General features: G+C 36.0%; 1 protein-coding gene across 1 annotated transcript; it reads right to left on the bottom strand.

Moving 5' to 3' along the window:
* Positions 1-4,334: 4,334 nt before the first annotated feature.
* Positions 4,335-7,455, bottom strand: LOC104595151 (rac-like GTP-binding protein ARAC7). Its single transcript, XM_010255752.3, has 8 exons — positions 7,115-7,455; positions 6,410-6,497; positions 6,182-6,291; positions 5,863-5,926; positions 5,705-5,769; positions 5,536-5,601; positions 5,306-5,412; positions 4,335-4,627 (listed from the first exon to the last, which is right to left on the bottom strand). The coding sequence occupies exons 1-8, from the start codon at positions 7,211-7,213 to the stop codon at positions 4,597-4,599; spliced, it is 630 nt and encodes a 209-aa protein (XP_010254054.1). The 5' UTR covers positions 7,214-7,455; the 3' UTR covers positions 4,335-4,596.
* Between the last annotated feature and the right edge of the window lie 15,136 nt (positions 7,456-22,591).

Here is a 22,591-nt window from a genome sequence, read left to right as displayed (position 1 = left end):
TAGCCTAAGAAGCTCGAAATATCATGAAACCATGTTTGGTAAACATCTAGAAAACCGAAAATAGGCTTACATGAGTCGTAAAATTGACTTTCTGGTGAAATTATCTCAGGTAGCTTCTCCAAAGCGTGTCAATCAACGCAGAAGGCAGAAGCCCACCCGAGCTCTGGATTAGATTTTTGGCGTAATGAGGAATCTCTGCAATGGAGAGCTTCGTCATTTCCTTAGGACAGGCGACAACCCAATCCCAAAGACTTCACCATTGGTTAGGACGACAACATATTTAAGATATTAACTAATTTCCAGCAACAATGTCAGAGTCGTGTAATAGCCCAGATGACAATTAATGTTGTAACACCTAACTAGCTTCTGCCCTTGAGCATGAGAGTAATGACTCAGCACTGTGCATTTATGTCATGGATGGAACAATGAATTTTGTTTCCTCTTCTCCTGTAACGAGAGATTGAGGGATCGGTTTTGGAAATTTTCTGCATCCCGTTACACTTTATTAGTAAGAACACTGTGCTCGTATCAGCTCTGTTAATAAATGTTTATCAGCTGATCTTGCAGTCATACGGCAGGAGTGCTTCTCAGTGAACAGAACACCACCACCTGCTACTCCCCATTGAGCTGCAAAAGATAACTGAGTATTAATGCTTCTCTGCTTCACTGCACCAAAACAGAAACAGAATGATCTACAATCGAGAGGCCTGATATGGGATAGACCTTGCTGCAATGTCTGTAGTCATTTTGTCCTTCACCACCTGGCCTCTAGTCCTTGGGCTGTTTTTTGTTTGATGGAAAAAATGTTGAGGGAAACCTGTGTAAATTCTGCTTTTTGCTTACAATGATCATCTTCATTATTAAGGTCATAATGGCTTTACAACAAACCTGTCCAAATCAAGAAACATTGTCTAATCTTCTGATTCCAGATCATTGATTGTTGATAAATACAAGGACACTAACAAAGCTCAGCAGAAACAGATGCATATTTAAGCCTGTCTCCTGAAACAAGGTTATCTGAAAAATACCAATTACACTATTTGGATATCTTTGATCAAATGGGTAGGGTCCAAACAACCGAGAATGGAGAAACACCACAATCAAGTGAACCCATCAGCCCTCTGCCAAGGACAGAAGGCGATCATGAATTCATGAGGTGGAAAATGGGGTGATCGATGCACAGTAGAAGTGGGCAATAGAGCCCCTCCAGACCCTCCAATGGCTCAGAAGGTTGAGAGAGTTTCAAAATAACCATATATCCATTCGCATGGTCCAAAATTTACTTCAGATGTTCACCATGAGCTAGGAAGTTGTCTTCGGATGATTGAATTTTTTAGCCTCCAAGGCTCAGTTAGTTAACAGAATAGTTCTCTACTGTGCACGGTTTCTGCAATTTTGAATCGTTTGTTTTGCAGCAACCCAAATTCCAGAGTAAGCATTCACCCAGACATTGCCAGCAACATCTCAGAGTAGCTACCGACATTAATAACACAGAACACCATGTCTAAGTACTGCACATGAAATCCAACCATGACTCCAGAAAACTTCAGCATGTGGAAAACAACCCTCCAACAAATAAGACAGTGAAAAGAGAAAAGAAGTAGAACTTCTACCACCATATTTTACTGTAAAGGCAAGGCCTCAGAAAATTCGCATAGAACTTGCAAGTGGGGCATATGATTGTGTGTTAACAAACAGACAAAACATCAAGAGATCCTATTTGACTACAGTGCCCCTTTCTTTTCTCAAGTTTATGCATTTATTATAAACCTTAATGTCCCTGTGGTAAAGTAGTCATTCCGTTTGATTAAACATTCTCCTTACTGTTACTTTTAGTGCAGTGTTTGAAACCGTGGTGTTTAGATTTCGCATAAGCAGCAGGTAAGCATTTTAACCTTACAGTATCAAAATCATATTTGGTTGGGCATATTCAACTTTGAACATTTATATCACCATTTGCATAGAATCATGCAAATGGGGTGTTGGAAGTAGGAATGGCAACAGGATAGGTTTGGGAGGGTTTTCTAAGTTGTAGACCCTCCCAGTCTCTCCAAACCTCCCAACTTGTACCCACTCCAAAATCCACAGCGGGTTGAATTTTCAGAATTCAAACATGGCATGAAAATGCAAAAAAAAACCCTACCCTTCCCATATTTGAGGGCCGCATTTAAGGGTGGGGCAAATCAGGATCATGCATTTAGTTTCATGTACACTAATTATTTGATTGAAGAAACATGTAGGAAATGCATAAATTATTTAGTATATGGGTAATGGGAGGGTCAGGTTTACCTTAATACTGTACACTACTCGTACACACACCACGCAGGTTATAAAATCCCAAAACCCATCTCCGCCCCAACATCCGTTTTGGCATTTTCCCCACCAGGGTGGTGTTTCCACTTTGATTGTCTTATGTGGTGCCTAATGGCACTTGTATATTTAAAACTACAATAAACAACTATGCATTGTATTATATAAAACACCTTACTTCCTAATTTCCAATGCTTACATTCAAGTACGAATTTTGAGACTTTAGTACCAAAACGCCCACTTAGGGGTTGTTCAGTGGTGGTTCATTTGAGACAGCTCGATTCGGTCCACACTATAGCATGAATTGAACTAGAACATCTTACAATTTATTGTCCACATTTAAATCTCATGGACCAATCAATGTCACAGTAGATGCAATTGTTTATGTAAAATCTTGCAATAAATTCCCATGGTACTATATAGAAAATTTTGTTTGACAAAAGCATTCACACTATCCACACGGGTGCAAAACATCTTCTTAGAGTGTGGTGTGGTTTCAACTTTCAACCACTTCACGATTGGGCCTAATAGATTGAAACATTCCACATTTTATTGAGCCACAGTATTGAACAACCCCTTAGTCTGCGTTTGGAAACGATGCAAACAAGTGTGAATGCAAAATATGTAGAGTGTAAAGCAGTTCATATAAATTGTAAAGTTGGGTTAGTTTTGCACTGACAAATTTACCTTCTTACCAATAAAGCATATGCTTTTTTTTATCAAAAGACCACTTGAATGCAAATTTACTTCTTTTTATTGATGTACTTTTACATCTTATTATCAATGTAAATATGCATTGGTCTGTCATTTGTCAATGCATAAATGTAATGTTGCAAAACACAGGCAAAAGTGAACCAGAGTGCAAATTTACCCTGAACCGGGATTTACACTCCATTTGCATCGTTTCCAAACGCAACCTTAGTAAGGCTTTACTACATTGTTTGCTTTCATCCTCACAAAAAAACAAAATAAAATAAAAATAACATTATCTACAACGAAAGGACATTTCTGTTGGTACAACAGGTGAGGGACCTTGGTTACATAGTTTTCCATAGGTAACAGCTCAAACAGAGCCCAAAATGAGTCCATATGTTACTCCACATCGACCTCTTTCAATGAGGCATGTTTAACCCAAAAGCTTTCTACACAACTGCAGGGAGAATTTCCTCTCATCCCTGTTTATTTCAAAATGAATTCAGGTTTGGAATCTACAGTTACAATAAAACTCTTTCACACCATAATAAATATCAAATAGGCTTGAACTTGTAAAAATTAAAATAGGCCCATCGACCTCTTTCAATGAGGCATGTTTAACCCAAAAGCTTTCTACACAACTGCAGGGAGAATTTCCTCTCATCCCTGTTTATTTCAAAATGAATTCAGGTTTGGAATCTATAGTTACAATAAAACTCTTTCACACTCAAGAATCAAGATGGTATTAATGAACAAGTATGGATAATAACCAACCAAGTTTTATCCTGTTCCCTAAGAGACATTGGACATTTGGACCCATGTCCACTCCCATTATTCCATATGTCATGGTGAGTTTCATTTTGTTATTAGAATTTGTTTAGCCTTAGGTCTCGCATCTCAACAATCATAGAATGAACCAACACAATGTAAAACTTGGACTAAATATAACCTAAACTAGTTAGCATAATTCAACATTCAAAAGAATGTAAGAACAAACACATGAATGAAGAATGGCCACCATGAAGAGTTGTTTTTCTGCAATTGACATAGTTTTGATATTCAGTAAATGTAATAACAATATGTCTTGCTTTTCCATATGTTTCAGAAGCAGTGATCAAATTGCCATTTGGCATCCCCTTCGAATATGGGAAGCATGGGGTCAAACCCATGTAACAGAACAGGCTCTCCGTGGTAAGATGAGTGGATCTCACATGCACCCTCTCTGTCCCCACCCCTTAATCCCCATATAATGTGTAATATGTAATACCAAAAAAAGAAAAAAAAAAGGACTTATTGTAGTTATCATACTGCATAAGAAACATCAAAGGGGCTGATTTGAAACTGCTTATATTTGATATACTGCATAATAAACAGGTCTTACTTTAACAACAACAACAAAGTAAAAGATATTTTTACTAACAAAGGCAGCAAAGAACAAAAAATTCCCTCTACCCTTCCCCTATTAGATGTGGAAGGAACAACTAAATAACCAACACTAATATGAGGGTGTTGATACCACACAAATATGAACATTCACAAAATTGTGAATTAATAGCATTTGAAGAGGGTCACCCATCCCCACCCAAATATCCTTTATGCAACGCAGCCTCCACACATGATGCTCCTGCAGATGATTCAAAAAAGAAGGAACCATTTAGTTATATTCTTAACCTCACTACCATGGCAGAGAAGAAAAGTGGAGGACAAAACATGTCAAAGGTGGCCATAGGTCCATAGCTCTTGGATTATCTAAATATGATGATTATGATGCTAGGACCTCTGATGACCAAAGATCCTACATGCATAATGTTAATGTGTGGCATATTCCCAGTAGATTGTTAACTCTTCTACTAAGGGGAACAGATGGCCTATTACAATATCATGTTCAGTAAGAACAATATTAACTTTATGATCAAGTGATGAATTTCCAGCTTCCAATCTATATAAAATTCATGCAGACATGTTCAGGAAAGCAGGTTGCATGCTTTTATTGGCACATAAAAATGCAGAGTAATATGCATCTGTGCAGTTCATACATGTGCATTCTCGGTGCTGCATCCTAATGAAAGAAAAGAAATAGTTCTATATGTCGACTAAAATCCTTTTGGCTTCTTAACAATATATTTCTTTCAATTTCAGAGGTTCTTTCTTTTACTCAAAATCATGACAATTTGCACCAAATACAAAGAAATATTATTATTTGATTAGAAGATTCAGGTGTACCAAGGATAAATTTTACCAAATACAAAGAAACCTTATTATTTGATTAGAAGATTCAGGTGTACCAAGGATAAACACTTACAGGACTGAGCAACCTGACTTTCTATGACTTTTCTTCCTTGCCATCTCCTTCCTCCTTGGAGGTTGAAGGACAACCTTGATTGCAGTATCAAAAACAGCTTTGATATTCTAACCATTCAAATTGAAAAAGACATCCAAGCATCAAGAAAACCTTTTAGTAAAATAGCAGAAAAGGGGAAGTTCAAAGCTAACAAGTAAAAAATATTCCCTACATGGGTTCAAGTCACCTACTTGTTGAGTTTTAGAGCTGCACTCAATATAAGCTGCTGCGCCAATTTGTTTCCTCAACTCTTCTCCCTAAATACCACAACCCCAAAGAGGAGGTCAATTTCTTCTTTATCATATAAATTACATTTATCAGACAGGATAACAAAATTGAATGAAATTAACCATTACATACTTGAGCAGATGTTATTGCACCAGAGCCAATATGATCAGCCAGATATCCTTTGTCATCACGAAGATCTACAGAGAAAAAGTAGTTGCCTTAATGCCGATTACTAGAAATATATTTCTCAGAAATAAGTTTCACATCAGATTTCTGAGATTGTTACATACCTAGCTTTGTCCCAACAAGAACAATTGGAACATTTGGAGCAAATCTACGAAGTTCAGGCATCCACTGAGGAAAAAAAGTCAAGAGAAAATTCAGTTGCTAGAGATATATAAAAGAAAAAGAAACCATGATCTCAACCTGGTGGCAAGAAGCAACTTGTTTGGATTTTGGAGAGACAGAAGTTATAACTAACTTAAATCAATAAATTAATCATAATGTTCAAACAGAGTCAGTTATGTTGGTTTCAGGTGAAGAGTATCAACTTCTTGTAAGTACAAAATGTAAGTAAAAAAAAAGACAAGGAAGGATTGAAATGACTACCTTCTTGAGAATATTTTCATAGCTTGCCCTGCTCAGTAAGGAGAAAGCCAAGACAAATACATCTGCCCCTCTATAGCTTAGTGGCCTCAATCGGCTGTAATCTTCCTGACCTGTAATCAGATAACAAAGAAGAATGGATGAACAGACTAGCCAAATACCAGATTTGCTGAGCAACAGAAAAAACCCAAACATGAAGCAGAATAAACCAGCAAAACAAAGTAGCAACACCTGCAGTATCCCATAATCCCAAGTTGACAATGCTCCCATCCACAGCCACATTAGCACTGAAGTTGTCAAAGACAGTGGGTATATAGTCCTGCTCACAATGCCCAAAATTAGAGATGGAGAGTAAGAATTTTACGTTCCCAGAAGTGGCATTCAAACGTAAGAGAACCCCTAAACGCAAACAGGAAGAGGGGAAACATGAAAACTGAAAGAAACCAAGTAAAAGAGGAAAAAGATAAAAATACGGAGTATATATAACTTTTTTTCAAAAACATATTTTCTAAAAACTGCAAAAACAAAAACTCTTTTTTGGGAAAAACTGCATTAAAAGATATAAAGAGAAATTTGAAAACCAAAGAGAAGACACAAAAGTGCAATGAAAAATATCAAAACAAAACTGGTACAAGAAAAGCATACTGAACAAGGGAGACCAGCAACTCGAAAAGAATACCGAAGAAAACCCAGCTCAGAGAATTGTTTTTCTTAGAGAACCATTACATAAAAGTCGACAACCTATGAGCAGAAACTACAACTGAAGGGAAAAATTAAGAATGAAAAAAAAGGGAAACCATATGGATAGAAAAAGAAACAGAAGGGTGCAAGAGGAAACCCAGCTCATGAAATTAGACTCCATGAAGAACCACTGCATCTACAAGCCATCAGCAGAGTGCAGACATCGGAAAAGAAAACTATGTACTAAAAACTTACCGTTGGGAACTTGTTACTGGTATAACAAATGAGCATACAGGTCTTCCCAACAGCTCCGTCTCCAACTGTGACACACTTAATGAACTTTGAAGCACTCATTCTCTCGAACCCAAAGTCTAAAACTAGAACCGGAACCACTTCAAGGGTAGATGAAACAGTAGCAGCTGAAACAGTCTTGGATGGTTCGAAAAAAATAAGATTTTCTTTGTTTGGTCTTGAAGAAGAAGAACTACTGACTAGGAATAGAAGAAGAAGATTGCGTTTCAACACAGTGAGAGTAGAATTGATATATAGACTCTTTTTGTTTGGTCTTGTGGGTTCAAGAAAAAAAATTATAAAAAATGAATAACAAGAGAGAGAGTTGGTGGTCAAAATGTCTTACCAGTCAACCTCTGCACTTTTTTCGTCCCTCTCAATAAATTTCAAGAGCAGAAATATTTCTTTTTTTTTTTTTTTGAATTGCGGAAAGCAGGGAAAGGTGGGTCCCGCCCTTCAAACGGCATTTCTGATTTCTCCACCCCCCGCCCTGCTTCTTTGAGGTATTGGGATCCAACCATAAAAACTTCTTTTTCTCAGTTGGGCAGTGTGGCCTTTCATTTAAACGCCCTTCCTTTGGTTGTTAATTTACTAAAAAAGCCTCTGTTTCTGCGACCGTTGCACTGTATAATGACGAAAATAGCCTCGCTCAACAGCTGGACCACTAAGCTTCACAAGTAACAATGAGGGGTATTTGAGTCTTTTTGAGAGCTCTCTTTGTTTTACTTATTACCGAAGGAAAGCAAGGCTGATTGTTAGTTGGTTAGCTCTTTGTCCTTCCTCTCCTCCTCCTCGGCCTCTGGGGAAGAAAAGTCATTCAAAATCCGCAGACTGAATGGGAAGTGCAGGATAAAGTGTCGAAAAAGAAAAAACGAAAAGAGTGTAGGAAATGAGACGCCGAGCCCAGTATCAGTATGAATCTACTAGACTACTACAGTTATATTAGCCATATTGAACCAATCACGATTCACCACGTCAGCTTTGTAATGCGAGTCTCGTATATCCGGCTGACGTGGTCGTCAGCAACTTAGCATGATCCTCGGTATCTGATATCGGCCAGTGAGTTAAATCTTGGGCGGTAAGACAGTAAGAAGTGAGAGAGAGAGAGAGAGACTTGGGCAGTAAGATACTTCTGAAATTCGTATTTTTGGATTTGTTTTTTACTCGGGTTCTCCGGTACATGGACAAGGGGTTGTATTTGTATTCTGCTTCTCACGGGCAGAGAAACTTGGGCAGTAAGATACCTCTGAAATTCGTATTATTTTGTTTTCTACCTTCAGCTAATTTTCTTTGGAGAATGATGGTTCAACCTAGGGTTAGAATTTTTAGGCCCAAAGTTCAGTTGGGTAGGTGTCACCTTGGAATTGATGTTAATTCACGAGTGGGCATTGGTGTATAGAGTAAGGGTTTTTGACATTTTAAAAATTTATAGCTTTGTAGTGGAATTCAGAAATCTATATTGGGCCTGTCCATACTTTTTCGTAATCTTCTTTCACTCTTTTTCTTATTTTCTTTAGAATTGGAAGAATTCATTTTCCTAGAGTTGATTCAGAATTTTTAAATATGATCATTTTCCTAGTATCGATGCTAAATCCATAGACAGGATGTGATTTATGGGGGGGCTACTAATAGATTAGGAAGGGCTGTAGTTTCATATTTTCTAAGGGGGAGTGCAATCTACTTATCCCTAATTTTATTTTTTTAATATCATTAATAGTTAATAATTAAACTTAAATGATTAGAATATTATATTGTTAATTAACAAATAATGACTTAAAATTAGATTCCATCAATAAAATGACAGGAGAATGACGGTTCAGCCCAGGGTCAGAATTTTTAGGCCCAAAGTATAATTGGGGTAGTTGCCAGCTCGAAATTGATACCAATTCACATACGGGCATTGGTGTATAGAATGGAGGGCTTTTGAATGTTTATAGCTCTGCAGTGAAAAATGACTTAGCCAATAACCCACATTTGTTGAGATGGTCACTTGGCATCTTGGCACCAAAGTACGGGATACTATAGTCTCTTTGTAGTAGGTATGGCAGTGTCCCTCATGTGCACCCTACTCTGCCTCCCTTGTAACGTAATGCATAGTATGTCATACCAAAATTAAAAAAAAAAAAGGAATAGAAATGACTTGGAAGTATCTTTTATAAGATATATTCATGTAAACTATTATTTAGTGAATATATAACATTCAAATCAAGTTTTCTATTAAGTAACTAGAATTTTTTTATAAGCTATGAAACCATCTCGGTGTGTGGAAAGGAATAAAAATGATTTGGGTCCGGTTGATGATTTGGTTAGGGTTATGGTTGTTCATGGGGGGTATCCCATCCCCTTAAACCCCCATAACCTTGGCAGCAGCGAGATTTGATCCTAGGTCTCTGCTACAATGATTCAAAGATCCTAAGAATGTCATATAAGTTGAATTTATGTCCCTTAGTGAAAGACTAAGGTGGCATTTGATAAATCTGAAATCTGAAAAGTTAAAAAGATATTATGTGCGTCTAAAATCTGAAAATAAGCATATATTATTTTCTACTTTTTAGATGCTCTAAATAGATAAGGTTATTTGTGTTGGATGAATATTTCAACATCTGAAAATGGCTAATTTTATTACTTCACCCTTAGAACAGATGCAGATTTAACCATTACTGATTCTAAACAAATGAAGGATCAATCTAACAACAAATAACGGGAACCAAGGAATTTAAAACATGGAAGTAGCATTTGAAATGAAAATGAACAGTGATAGTGACAAACAAACACATAGCAGCCCCTCTCATCACTGCATTCATCATCGGCCATGGATCTTACAAAGGACAGTTCTACAGAAACCAGCTTGGCAAAGGTTTCATCACCTGACTTTGATGACCTCCTCAGACCCCCATTTCATCACCTAACTTTGTCAATCCTGTTCAATCAACGAAGAAGACAAGGACGATGGGAACGATGAATGGTTTGGGGATCAGAGAAGGTGAGAGAGAGAGAGGCTGATCGGAGAAGAGATTAGAGGGAAGAAAAGCTCCCACCTCCCTTATTTTGTCGTATCTAGGCCTGGTTTGAGTTTGGGAGGTTGGAAGAAATAAGCAAGGGACTTCAGATGGATTTGGATGATTAGAGAGAGAGAGAGAAAGACGGTTATGGGAGAGAGGACTCATCGCCTGGTGTGTTCAATGAGGTAGTAGCAGAAGCAGTGCGGTAGCTCCCTTCATTGTCCAAGAAAAAGAGTTCGAATGAAAAGAAATTTGGGTTTAAAAAGGGATATACATTGTCCATTTGAATATTATCGGGGCATTTTAGATTTTTAGACACATCTGAATGCATTCATTGATGGCCTGCAGTTTGACCGTTTATGAACTTTCTTATGCATACCCAAACACTTCTAGAGTCTGAAAAATAGCACTTTTATATTTCAGACTTCTTAAAAGTGTTATCAAAGACAACCTAAGAGAACTTAAGAGATGAGGATGGGAGAAAGGTTGGGAGTTTGGTTAGGATTGATGGGTTTTAGGTTGGTTTAAGGTTAGAATCGACTGCTAGGTTATGGTTGGAGTTCAAAACCTCAGGATAGGCTAGGGTTGACCTCAACCCAACCTAATCCAATCCGACTTACATTCATTATCCTTCACATCCAAAGAAATGTTTTTAATCCATGATTGAACTAGATAATAAAAAACATCACTCAACAAGATTTTCAATCCATTTCACCCCCAACCACTTGTAAAAAAAATATTGACTATAGTGAAATGGGTAGTTGAATCATTTAATGGTTTGATTCAATCAATAGTCTCGAGTTAGACATAAAGTCTTTTTTTTTCTTTTTGTGTTTTTAATAATTTCAATTATTAATAACAATATTTTTCATTTATCACAGTTGTGTTATTTAATATGATGAATATATAATATTAAAAATATGTCTAAATTTTCTACAATTTTTTTTATTTTTCTTATAATTATATCTATTTTTTATTTTTTTATTTAATTTATAATATCAATGATCTATAATCATTTGTTACTGTGATTCAATAATTCATAACAAATGAGAGATTGATGAAAATGTTACACCCATAGAATTAGAATATGATGGGCAAAATGAAGGGATGCATCCAAGGTCTTATGTGATAAACAAATACCACTTCAATTAAAATGATAATTCTATACACACCCATAGAATTAGAATGTGATGGGCAAAATGAAGGAGTGCATCCAAGGTCTTATGTGATAGACGAATACCACTTTAATTAAAATGAAAATTCTATAGAATATTTATAAAGCTAAGGCTAATTATGTTTTATGGAGCAGAGTATTGGGTATAGTTAAGAAACAACATGTCCAAGAAATGAGTTTTGCAGGAATGTGAAAGATGGATGAGTGGTAGAACTAGAAAGGATAGGATTAAAAATGGAGGTCATAAGAAGGGACCTAGGATATATACATACATACATACATATATGCACATTTACATGTATATCAATTTTTAGTGTGGGCTGATTGACCAACTACTCAGGCCCAAGCCCAACCAAAGTGTATCAAATTTTAATGCATGTTGGGCTCAGGTTGAAAAGTTCAGGCTTGACCTTGGGCTTGGACTTTAAGCCCACCAATTTTTGGGGTTGGGCCTGGGTTGAGCTAAAATCCGTCTCAGCCCTCCTAACTTGAATTACTTTGTTTTTGGCTTCATGGGGCTACACAAGCAAAGGGTAGCCCATCTTAAATCCCCAATTGAACCACCATTAGGGCCTGTTAGTTTCCTCTTAACTCTTATCTCTTAAGAGGAATCTTTTAACTTTAAGAGAAAAATAGTTGTTCGTTTCCTCTTATCTCTTATCTCTTAAAGTGTAATCATACAATTTTTTGTTTTGCAATGATACACCCAAAAAGACAAATAAAACCTCTCATATATGGGGTCAAAATGGATATTTGATACTCATAATTCAGAATTAAGAACAACATTCTCTGCATTCAGAGTTCAGAGAAAAGAAAAGTTCATCAATACCAATATACCTTTTAATGTAATTATTACACTTTCAGATAGGGGTGGCAATTTTTCACCCAACCCACCCAGTAACCCGTCCATTTACTTGGTAGGTTGTGTGATTAACCCGTCACCCAACCTGCCCATTTAAATGGGTTGGGTTGGGTTGGGTTGTGGATAACCGTTGGGTTAACCATTATAGAAATTAGTATTAATTCCTTAGCATTTTTTTTCTTCATTTGAATTAAATAATTTATAATTAATGCATTAATTTTCTATTAATTATTGACTATAATCAACGCGGTCTAACCCGATCCAACATATACCGATCTGGGTCGACCTGAACCCGAAATAGACCTCGGACGGGATGGCTCGGTACCGTTTGCTTTGCCCAATTTTGGTCGTCCGATCCAACCATTGTTCACATAGCTCGACCCGACCCGGTGCAAGCTGATCCGGTTCGACCCGAATCCAAAATGGGTCGAACCGGGTGGGGTCTGAACCCTAAACCACCCACTTGCTTTGCCCGGTTTGGATCGCCTAGTTTGGTTCGTACCCACACAACCCGACCCGAATCCGACATGGTCCGCTTTATTTCTTTTGACTTGCTTCGAGCCAATCAGTTCAGCCCCAAACCCGTGCACAAACCTGATATGAGCCGACCCAAGTCAACCCACCATTGACTGAATCGGTCCGGTTTGGTCCGATTGAATTGAACCGGACTGGTTAGGTCTGGTCCGACCGAACTGAACTAGCCCAATCCGGTCAGGGTCTGGTCCGACCAGACTGAATCTGGTCCAATCAGATTTTGTCCGACCAGACTGAACTGGTTCAGGCAGGGTCTAGTATGCCCGAACTGATCTGGATCTAAACGGTTCAACCACTCTTGAACTTGATGTGATTACCTCGAAGACAATCCAATTGGATAGTTCAAGTTGGTCTGACCGGTTTGAACCTATGTGGTTCGTCAAATCCGAAATCCAAACATAGTTAAATAGATTTGCTCCTTGTATAAAAATAACATGCATGTAATGTGATTTAAACCTTCCTCACTTGTGTAAATAGCAACTACTATTACCATTAAGCTATGACTAACTTATTTGTTAAAAAGGAGTTAGTTTTTTGTTTTAAGTACATAAATATAATATTAATGGGTTTGGGCGGGTTGGATTGGGTTAAAGTGGGTTTCCCATTTAATTCTATATAACTGGGTCATTAACGAGTTGGCGGGTTAAATGGGTTGGGTTGAAACTCAACCCAAACCAAACCCAACCCAACCCACCCAATTGCCACCACTACTTTCAGATGTCAGACTTCAGAGCAAAAGAACAGGCCCTTAGAGATCATTATTGAGACGGTCTGGTCACATGCATATAAGACTATCTAAAGCACCTTTTAAAAAAAATAGTTTGTTACAAATTGAAGGGGTTAGAATCCAAAAAAACTTGCCTGAAAATAATTAATAAGAAATTATTTAAGCATCCATAATTCTATGAATATAGCATTGAACAAAATGAATGACAAAGCAGATTTCATGCAACCGATCCCATATAATTGGAAAAAGACTTAGAGCTCGTTTTGGAAGGAGTAAAAATATAAATATATAGAGTGCAAAACTTTGTATTTTGTATTATTTTGAATGTATTTACACTCCCCACCTCACCCCACCTCCCTGAATTTGATAAATAATCATCTAATTTATTATCATTTTTATGATACAGGTTAATTAGTTATAAAGTTTTTTCAATATAATGGTTGAATAATAAGAGGTCTATTGGTAACAGCTGAGGTGGCTGAACTGAAAAGGTTAAGGTCAGGGGCTCCATAATAGTTGAAACTGAAGTTGAGTAGCTCAGAATATTTTATTATTAATTATTATATCCACTGAAAGACAAAAGTAATAAGACATTCAATTCAGTTATTTTAGCTGTTATCAAACGGCCCCCCGCCCCCAGTTAAAACATCCAGAATCTCCAAGAGTACGCGATCGAAGAGAAAAAAGTCTCACTGGTAAAAAACAAGAAAAACAGATATAAATAAGGGTGTGTTTGAAATTGCAAGGGACAGAACTCGACAACTTTTTCTCTGTCGCCTCTCTACTATGCAGTTCTATCTGTAAACTGTAATTCTCCATAACGCATTTACAGATGTTTTGCCGAAATCCAAGGAAAAAAGCTAATGTGGATAAACAGAAACGACGAATCATACATTGTATAGTTTTGATCCTGATGAGTACAGATTTATCTTTTTGTTTGACGGACTCAGACAATACCCTAAACGGAGTGTGGAAGGTCGAAATAAATTAGAGCAAGTGTACCTGTTTTTTGTCGATCAGTGAACCCGCCACCCATTACAGTGAACAATGTACGAGGAACAAGTTAAAAAGCAGAAAAAGGAAGAAACGACGTGAAGGAAGCTTCCCAAACAAGTCTCACGGCTCTCACCTTTCTGGTAAAAACTAAAAGGCATGGTTTTCAAACCGTTATTGACTCGGACGGTCGGACCATTTGGCCTGGGAACCGTTCAAGCAATTAGTTCTATTTTACCCCAAACCTGGTCCTTGGCCAAAAACTGTTGAATCAGTTAATGACTCACTGACTTGGGCGATCAAACCTTCAACCCGTTGAGCCATTCAACGGTTTTTTGCAATTTTTTTATTTTTTTGTCAAAATGGGCCATTCGTTCAAATCGGACAGGCAAACCGTTGACCCAAAAACTGGTGACCGGAACGATTCTGTTTCTGGGTTATTTTTTAAAACCATGCTAAAAAGTGTTAGAGGTGCAACTTGGATACGGGGTTTGGAGCCTTGGGATGGGATTTGTTGATTTTTTTAATGACCCAAACCCGAATCTATATAATGAAGTTAAAATTGGGTAAATTACAATTTACCCCTGAACTTTTATGTTGCAACAAGGACCTCCCCTATAGGCGTTTTATCAGTTAACTTTGGAAAAGATTCTCATTTATCTATTTAAAGCTATTTTAAATCCTAAAATTGCCCTTTTATTATTTGCTTGGATGGTTTTATCCAGCAATTCCCGAAAATATTAGTTCTCATATGGTTAATATAATAACCAACATGGCATATGTGTACATGGGTTCTTCTTGGGCTATGACAATAAAAAATAAGAAAAATTCCTGATTAGTACCCTGTACTTTGGGCCTAGTGCCATTTTAATCCCTGAACTTTAAAATACAACAATTCAATACTTGAACTTTCAAAATGTGTCAATCTAGTACCTGTTGTTAATCAGTTGTTAATAATCTGTTAAGTGGCATTTGAAAAAGACACAAATGCCGTTCGAGTGTATCTAATTTTCTTGATCACCCATCCAAATGTTGAGAAAAAAAAATTAACAATCCCAAATCCTTGCCTCTTCTATTCAAGAAAGTTGGGGTCTGTTAATTTATTCAACATTCTTGAATAGAAAAGGCAAAGATTTGGGGCTGTTAATTTTTTGTCGACATTCTTGAATAAAATATGCAAGGATTTGGGACTGTTAATTTTTTGTCAATGCTTGGATGATTGATAAAGAAAATTAAATAATACTTGAAGAGCATTTTTGTCTTTTTCAAATGTCATTTAACAACTGATTAACAGTTGATTAACGACAAGTACTAGATTGACACATTTTAAAAATTCAGGATACTGAATTGTCGTATTTTAAAGTCCAGAAACCAAAATAACACTAAGCCCAAAATACAAGATAATAATCGGGAATTTTCCCTAAAAAATACTTTCTTCTCTAGTATTTTGTATTTGGCAATCGAACCGGACAGCTCTCCGCGCATGAGATGAGATGGTGGCATCAACTTTTGGCGAAGAGAGATATAGGGTTTTCCTCAAACGGTTCTTCGACTATATATTTGTATAGACTAGGGTTTAAGAGAAAATTAAAAAAATGGGCAAAGAATAGACAAAAGGAGGAAATGGCTTTGCTCATTTTTGTCATTGTGAAAATTTCATCTTGACGCCCCTTGAATTACAGAAAGGGCATTTTAATAATTTAACACCTTCTATCAATTCATTAACGGTCAAGGGGGTCTTTATCGTTCATGAAAAGAGTGGGTATTTATTTGTCACTGGCCCCATGGCCCATACATTCACCCATTAAAATTCTTCAAATCAGACAATCCGATTTATACATTTGAAAGTAGATTTTTTTAATTAATCCATTATTTGTTTTCTTCTTTTTTAGCTATGTGAAAGGGGTCTTGTGCATAGTTGATCCAGACCTCAAATCAAATAGGAGAGTCACTAGATGTCCAATGTCAGTTTATGTTTCGTCATAAAGCCCACTTTATATTGTAATTTATCAAATTAGTTTTAACGTTCATTTTTTATTTTTATCTAAAATTTATTTCCCTACAGCCCAAATCAGATTGCAAGTGGCATAAACCCAGATAAAAAAAAATTGAATAATTAAGATATATTTATAATATATAAAGCGAATACTTGCTTTATTTATGTGAAAGCAATAAAAATTAAATCATTTAATTAATTTGCATTCCATAAAAAAAAAACTGCATTATATCCTACGTGTATAAGTTTTTTCGGCTATCCGAATCAGAATTGGGTTTTGGAGCTCATGATTTTTACATCTATATTTATATTAGGCCCTGTTTGGTGTGTCTATTCATATGGGCTATTGGTTGTTTACAAGTCCTATAGCTCGTATTTTGTTTTTCTTTTTTTTTTTTTTCTTTTGGTTGAGAAAAGATCTAACTACCAAAAGATATTATCTCAAAAAAATGTATAAATCTCATTTTGGGTTATTTTCAGGAAGTTCCAAATAGAGCTTTTCACTTTTCTCATTGTACTTTCGTGAAAAAACACACAGGCCTTAACCAAACAATCTTTAGGTTGTTAAGATCTTAATGCAAAAGCTTACATCGCCTTTTGACTGTCAAATCTGTCAGAAAATATTTAAAAAACACTTACATGACACTTATATAAAGCGAATACTTGCTTTGTTTATGTGAAAGCAATAAAAGTTAAATCACTACATTAATTTGCATTAAATAAAAAAAACCGCATCATATCCTATATATTAGTTTTTTTTATCCTTTTATTTTATACACATGCGAATTGAATCTGAATAGGGTACATGACGGCATTACTTACAAGTTACAACTTGCTTATTGGACAAGGATCTGAATGGTCCAATGTCAGACTTTGCTCATGCTCAAAACAACACACATACACCTAAAGAGCATGGGGATAGGGTTTTGGAGCACACGATTTGTACATCTTTGTCTAAACCCTTTTGGGTTCCAATAGAATACTTTTTGTTTTACAAGATTATATATGTGTTTGGAACTATGGGTGTTTATTCGCTAAACGTTTGTACCTGATTTGTTTGCAAAACCGAGCAAAACAGTGAATAAATGCCTACCTGTTGAGGGAAGTGCTAAAATGAAGTTTCCTCCAACGGTAGGCATGCATATAAATCAAGGCCTGTTTTTGCAATTCTTTATGCGTACGGATTCACAAAATGGGAAAATGCTGAAGCGATGCCTATGTGGTAGCGCTTATTCAATATACGCCCACAGTTCCAAACACACGCTATATCTGCATAGATTTGTGCCTTAGAAGATTTGAATCGGTGTAAAAACATTTTCCATATGTCGTTGCCCATTTACTACTGACTTTCCTACTCTCAGTCATGTGGAGCCCTGCTTTTTTTTCTTGTCTTCCTTCTTTCTTCTTTTTTATTTTTTGAAAATAACCCTCAGGCTTGTTTCGTTCATCTTAAAAAAAAAGCATCACAGAATTTATCCTCTTGTATAGCATCCTCATTTACAATAGAAGGAAATAACTCCCGATGTTCACTCCCAAGGTTCATTTGAGAAAAATGCAAATAGAGTACAAATACAAATATGTAGAGTGCTTCTTATCCATGCAAATGCAATTCAATGATTTTAATTGTAATAGGTAAATACGAATCACAAGATTGAAATATACCTTTTTAACATTGATCAACTTTAAGTGCAAAGTGCATATATGCACTTTGTGAAAACTTTGCTCTCATTTTGGGTGCAAATATGCCTTGTAATTTGTGAAAACTATCACTTTCAATATATAAATACATTCTTACCAAATACTAGCAAAACTGAATCTGCACTAAATGCACATTCACATCTTGCCAAATGTGAGTTTAGTGCACTCTTCCCAAATTTGATGTTGTTCGATCCAAGGTGTTTCGAATCGAGGATGTAGTCAGATAATCTTGCCAATTGGACGAGGCTGATGTAGAAGGATGAAGTCGTGCACTGTGATCTGCAACCAAGAGGGAAAGTCAAAGGCCTGAGGAGTTATTCCCCGGATAGACACTCTAATGCTCAAGTCAGTTGAATGGAAGGGTAGGTGGTCGGGCCGAGTAGGTAAGAACAGTGTTGGTTCGAGCATAAGAGTTAAAATAGAGGTATCAAAGTCCAAAAATCCCTTACCCTGAGTAGAAACTATCTATTTATAACTAGAAGTCCATGTTCTACTCAGATGAGATTGCCTGCCAAAGTCTTTGGAACGACTCCTCTTCCCTAACAGGGTTAATTTCTTCGTCTTATGGAACACTCGGTCACGCTTATCTATCCTGTGTGGTACTGACATAGCTGGAGAAATAAGGTGGCCACGGAAACTGCTGCATTGGCCAGGTCAACCATAAACCAAACAAATATATCATGATTAATCCATGTGAAGGGTCCATTATTAATCCAAAATCACTCATTGTTTTTTCAATACTAATAACACCCTAACATCAGTGGAATCTTTGTACTTTTCTATATCCATATGTGACAGGTGATCCATAATACATGTCCAAGTGACTTCTGCACCGAGTCTAGAGAGTTGAGATCCTCTACCAACTTGATTTAATACGGCGCATCTCACCATGAGACTGAGAACCATCATAAAAGTGGGACTCGCGATGCATGATATGTGCGGTGTAAGATCATGTGTTGGTAGAGGATTGAAACATGCTTAGTGCAGCAGGTCAGGATTCCACTCTTGGAAGCCCATCTGACAGAATTTAGCAATGGTTGGCAGCTGTGCCAAATGACTTTGGTTGTGCAAGTATTCTTTGCATCTTTGTTTTTTCTATACTGAAGTAGAGTAAAAAAGATTATTGAAATGTTTTTACAATTTCTTCTATTTGTACGATTTTTTTCATTGTGGTGTAGATATTGGGCTTTATCTATATAGAAATCAAGAAGAAAAATTAAACCATTTTCATGTGTAAGTGCAATTACAAAATAAAATAACAATTCGAGATCTGATTTATGCCAAGTATGCAATAAGTTGTACACAATTTTTTTTTTAATTTCTTAAAACTATGAGATAAATTTCTATTTTTCACAAAAAAAAAGAGATGGATTTCTATTCATGGTGCATCTCTGTTTTAATGAATTGAATATAATTTAGGATTTGTTTGGATTATGCGAGTGAATTTTGATATGAATTCCATCCCTACCTAGATATCATAGAATTGAAATGACTAGTTTGTGCAGAGTTTATATACCCTAGCATGTGTAGAGTTTTAGTAGCTAATTCAAATAACCAAATTAAAGTAAACAAACATAAACTACCTCCACTACTCATAGCAAAGGTAACCATGAAGGATAAAACATCAGCAAAAGATTTTCATAATAAATATATTACGAGGGTTAGAAATGAGTAGGAGTGTAAACGGATCGAATTCGAATCGGATCAAGCAATATCCGAATTCGAATCCGATTAAATATTTGAATATTTGATTTGATTTGAATTCAATTAATTAATTAGTTTAGATAATTAATAAATATAAAAATAAATATTTTATTGATATAAAATATATAAATATATAAAATATTTTATATATTGTATATAAGAATTAAATAATCGGTTGAATTTGGATATTTATCGAATCGAATTAGGTCATATCCGGATTCGAATCTGATTAACTATTCGGTAAGAATAAAATATCTGAATTTGACTGATTATATATTCGAATGATCCGAATTCGATTCGATTATATCAAATATCGAATTTGAAATCGGATTTTTGAATACTGTTGACACCTCTAGAAATGAGTACTATGACCGGAATATGAATGCTCTAATATATATTAGAAATGAAGTCATATGGAGGAACAGGAACTTAAGAATTGAGATGGTTTGGTTACATGCATAGAAGACCACCTAATAAAAATAGTAGAAAAAGTGATCCATTACAAGTCAAACGGACTAAAAGAATTAGGGGTGGACTGAAAAAAGGAATTCGATGGAGGTAATAAGAAATGATTTAGGGTGCATTTGGCATTCTTTTAAAAACTGAGTATTCATAAGGGCACTTTAACTACTAAAAAAGAGATAAATCTTTAAAATAAGGAATGACAAATGCAGTCTTAATCAAGACAATATATAGATAATATATTATTAGGGGCTCTAGCAGCAGTTTCAAAGTTACGTTCAGTAAGAAGAATTGATTTGATGATTTCACCTTCTCCAAAAAGAAAAAACATTGATACATAAATTAATTTGGCAAGCTGATTGTTCATCAAAAGCCAAAATAGAGAGATTTACAACATGAAAGCAATGTGTCTATGTCAGCAGCAATATTATGCGAATTGTGATATTCCACCAATAAAACATGTTCCAACCCTCTACCAACATCATTTCACACTGTACATCTTAACTTGAGACTGAGACCCACCATAAAAGTAGGACCTGCCATGTATGAGATGATGTTGGTAGAGGGTTGGAACATGTTTTGTTGGTAGGTGATCCAATCTTGAAATTAATGTGCAAACACCTGCATGTGTTTTGTAAAAAACACAGTACTATGTTCAGTTGAACATTATTTCACTTAAACAAATTAAAACACCGAAAAAAAATGCTTAAACACTTATTTTTTTTTTAGAAATTAGTGATTCCAAATGCCTCAAAGTTGGTAATCTTGAGGAAGCCATTTTAGGGTGTATTTGGCAATGTGTGATTTTATTTATTTATTTATAAAACAAATACAAGTATCATATAATATAATTGTGCTGATCTATGTGCTGTTTTTGTTTTCAAATACAAAAACCATACACATTGCCAAACACCATATGTTTGCTTTTGCTTCACTGTGATTTTAACCCTGGACTAAAATAATGAAATCATGGCTGTGGTATACTGTTTTGGCCCAAGGTTGAAACCACACGTCGTAGTTAAAAGTAACATTCACCAAAAACCCCATGAAATGTTATTAAGAGTTTAGGTTTTAAGGTTTAAGGTTTAATTAGGGTTTTAGGAATCAAGAGTTTAGATTTTAAGGTTTAGGGTTTACATATGTATGAAAATAAAAAAAAGGTGGTCAGAACTAGGACTCAAGGTTTAAAGTATCGACATGTATCAGCCGATACGTATCGTTCCAGGACCTCTCCGATACGCTCCTACAGTGGGTGTATCAGGGGTCTGACCGGTTCAGGGGGTGGAGGAGCTCTAAATCGGCCCCTTTAACCGATTTTGAAAAAATAAAATAAAATAAATAAAAAGGTATCGATTCACCTTAAACCTTTCTAGGACTACAGGTTAGGTTGCCTGATTTGAATAATTTCAACTAGGATTAGAGGGTTCAAGTTTATTAAAAAATTAACAAATTCCCAACCTAACCTAAGCTACACCCTTAATTGGAGCAAAGTAATGTCTTGAAATACAATGCAGATCCTTCTTTTTTTTTAACAAATCTGTTTGAAACAGACTAACCAAATGGTTTTCTTCTTATTGATGTGACACCATTTATAATGAAAATAACCATATTACCAAACAGCCCCTGAATCATTTTTTATTACTTCTATCTAAACCCTTGGGGATGGATGAATTCAAAATATTCACAACACAACTAGTAAATTGGGCTAGTAACAATATACATCTTGTTATTGTCAGTTCCATGCATGGGACGTAGACATGATTTATTGTGATTGGGAGAGGATTATGGGGTGATTTTATTGCCAAGTCTATATCTACATGACTACATCTACATCTGGTGGTAATAACAAAGCAAACAGCTTTGTACCACCTCTCTCGGACATATGAAAAAATAAACATGTGCGTGTGTCTTTAAATTCTAATACATTGGTAGGTGTTCAAACTTGATGTATGCAACTTTATTTGTTACTAGAAGATCTACACTATCTACCATAATAATAATTAAAAAAGCAGAGTTTGGATCTGCTACTCACAATACATTGCATCTTGACTAAACATCTTAATTGTCATTAATGAGATATGTTATTGGAAGTGGTTCTGCAATGCCTGATGGGAGTAGATCCAAGATCATGTTATGTTGCTGGTGCATGGCTGTAATGTCTTGTGGGTACGTAGTGTTAGTAGCAGAACTGATGGCCAGCGAACATAACAAAAGGTGTGGATAAATAGGCCTGGATTCCCTCCCTATCTTCCATTCATGTGTGTTAAAATCATGGTGATGATCCTATTG

The sequence above is a fragment of the Nelumbo nucifera genome, chromosome 2 (genome assembly GCF_055504915.1).
Source record: "Nelumbo nucifera cultivar China Antique chromosome 2, China Antique-T2T, whole genome shotgun sequence".
NCBI classification, from domain to species: domain Eukaryota; kingdom Viridiplantae; phylum Streptophyta; class Magnoliopsida; order Proteales; family Nelumbonaceae; genus Nelumbo; species Nelumbo nucifera.
Note: the sequence above shows the minus strand (reverse complement) of the source record. Positions and strands in the feature narration are given on the sequence as shown.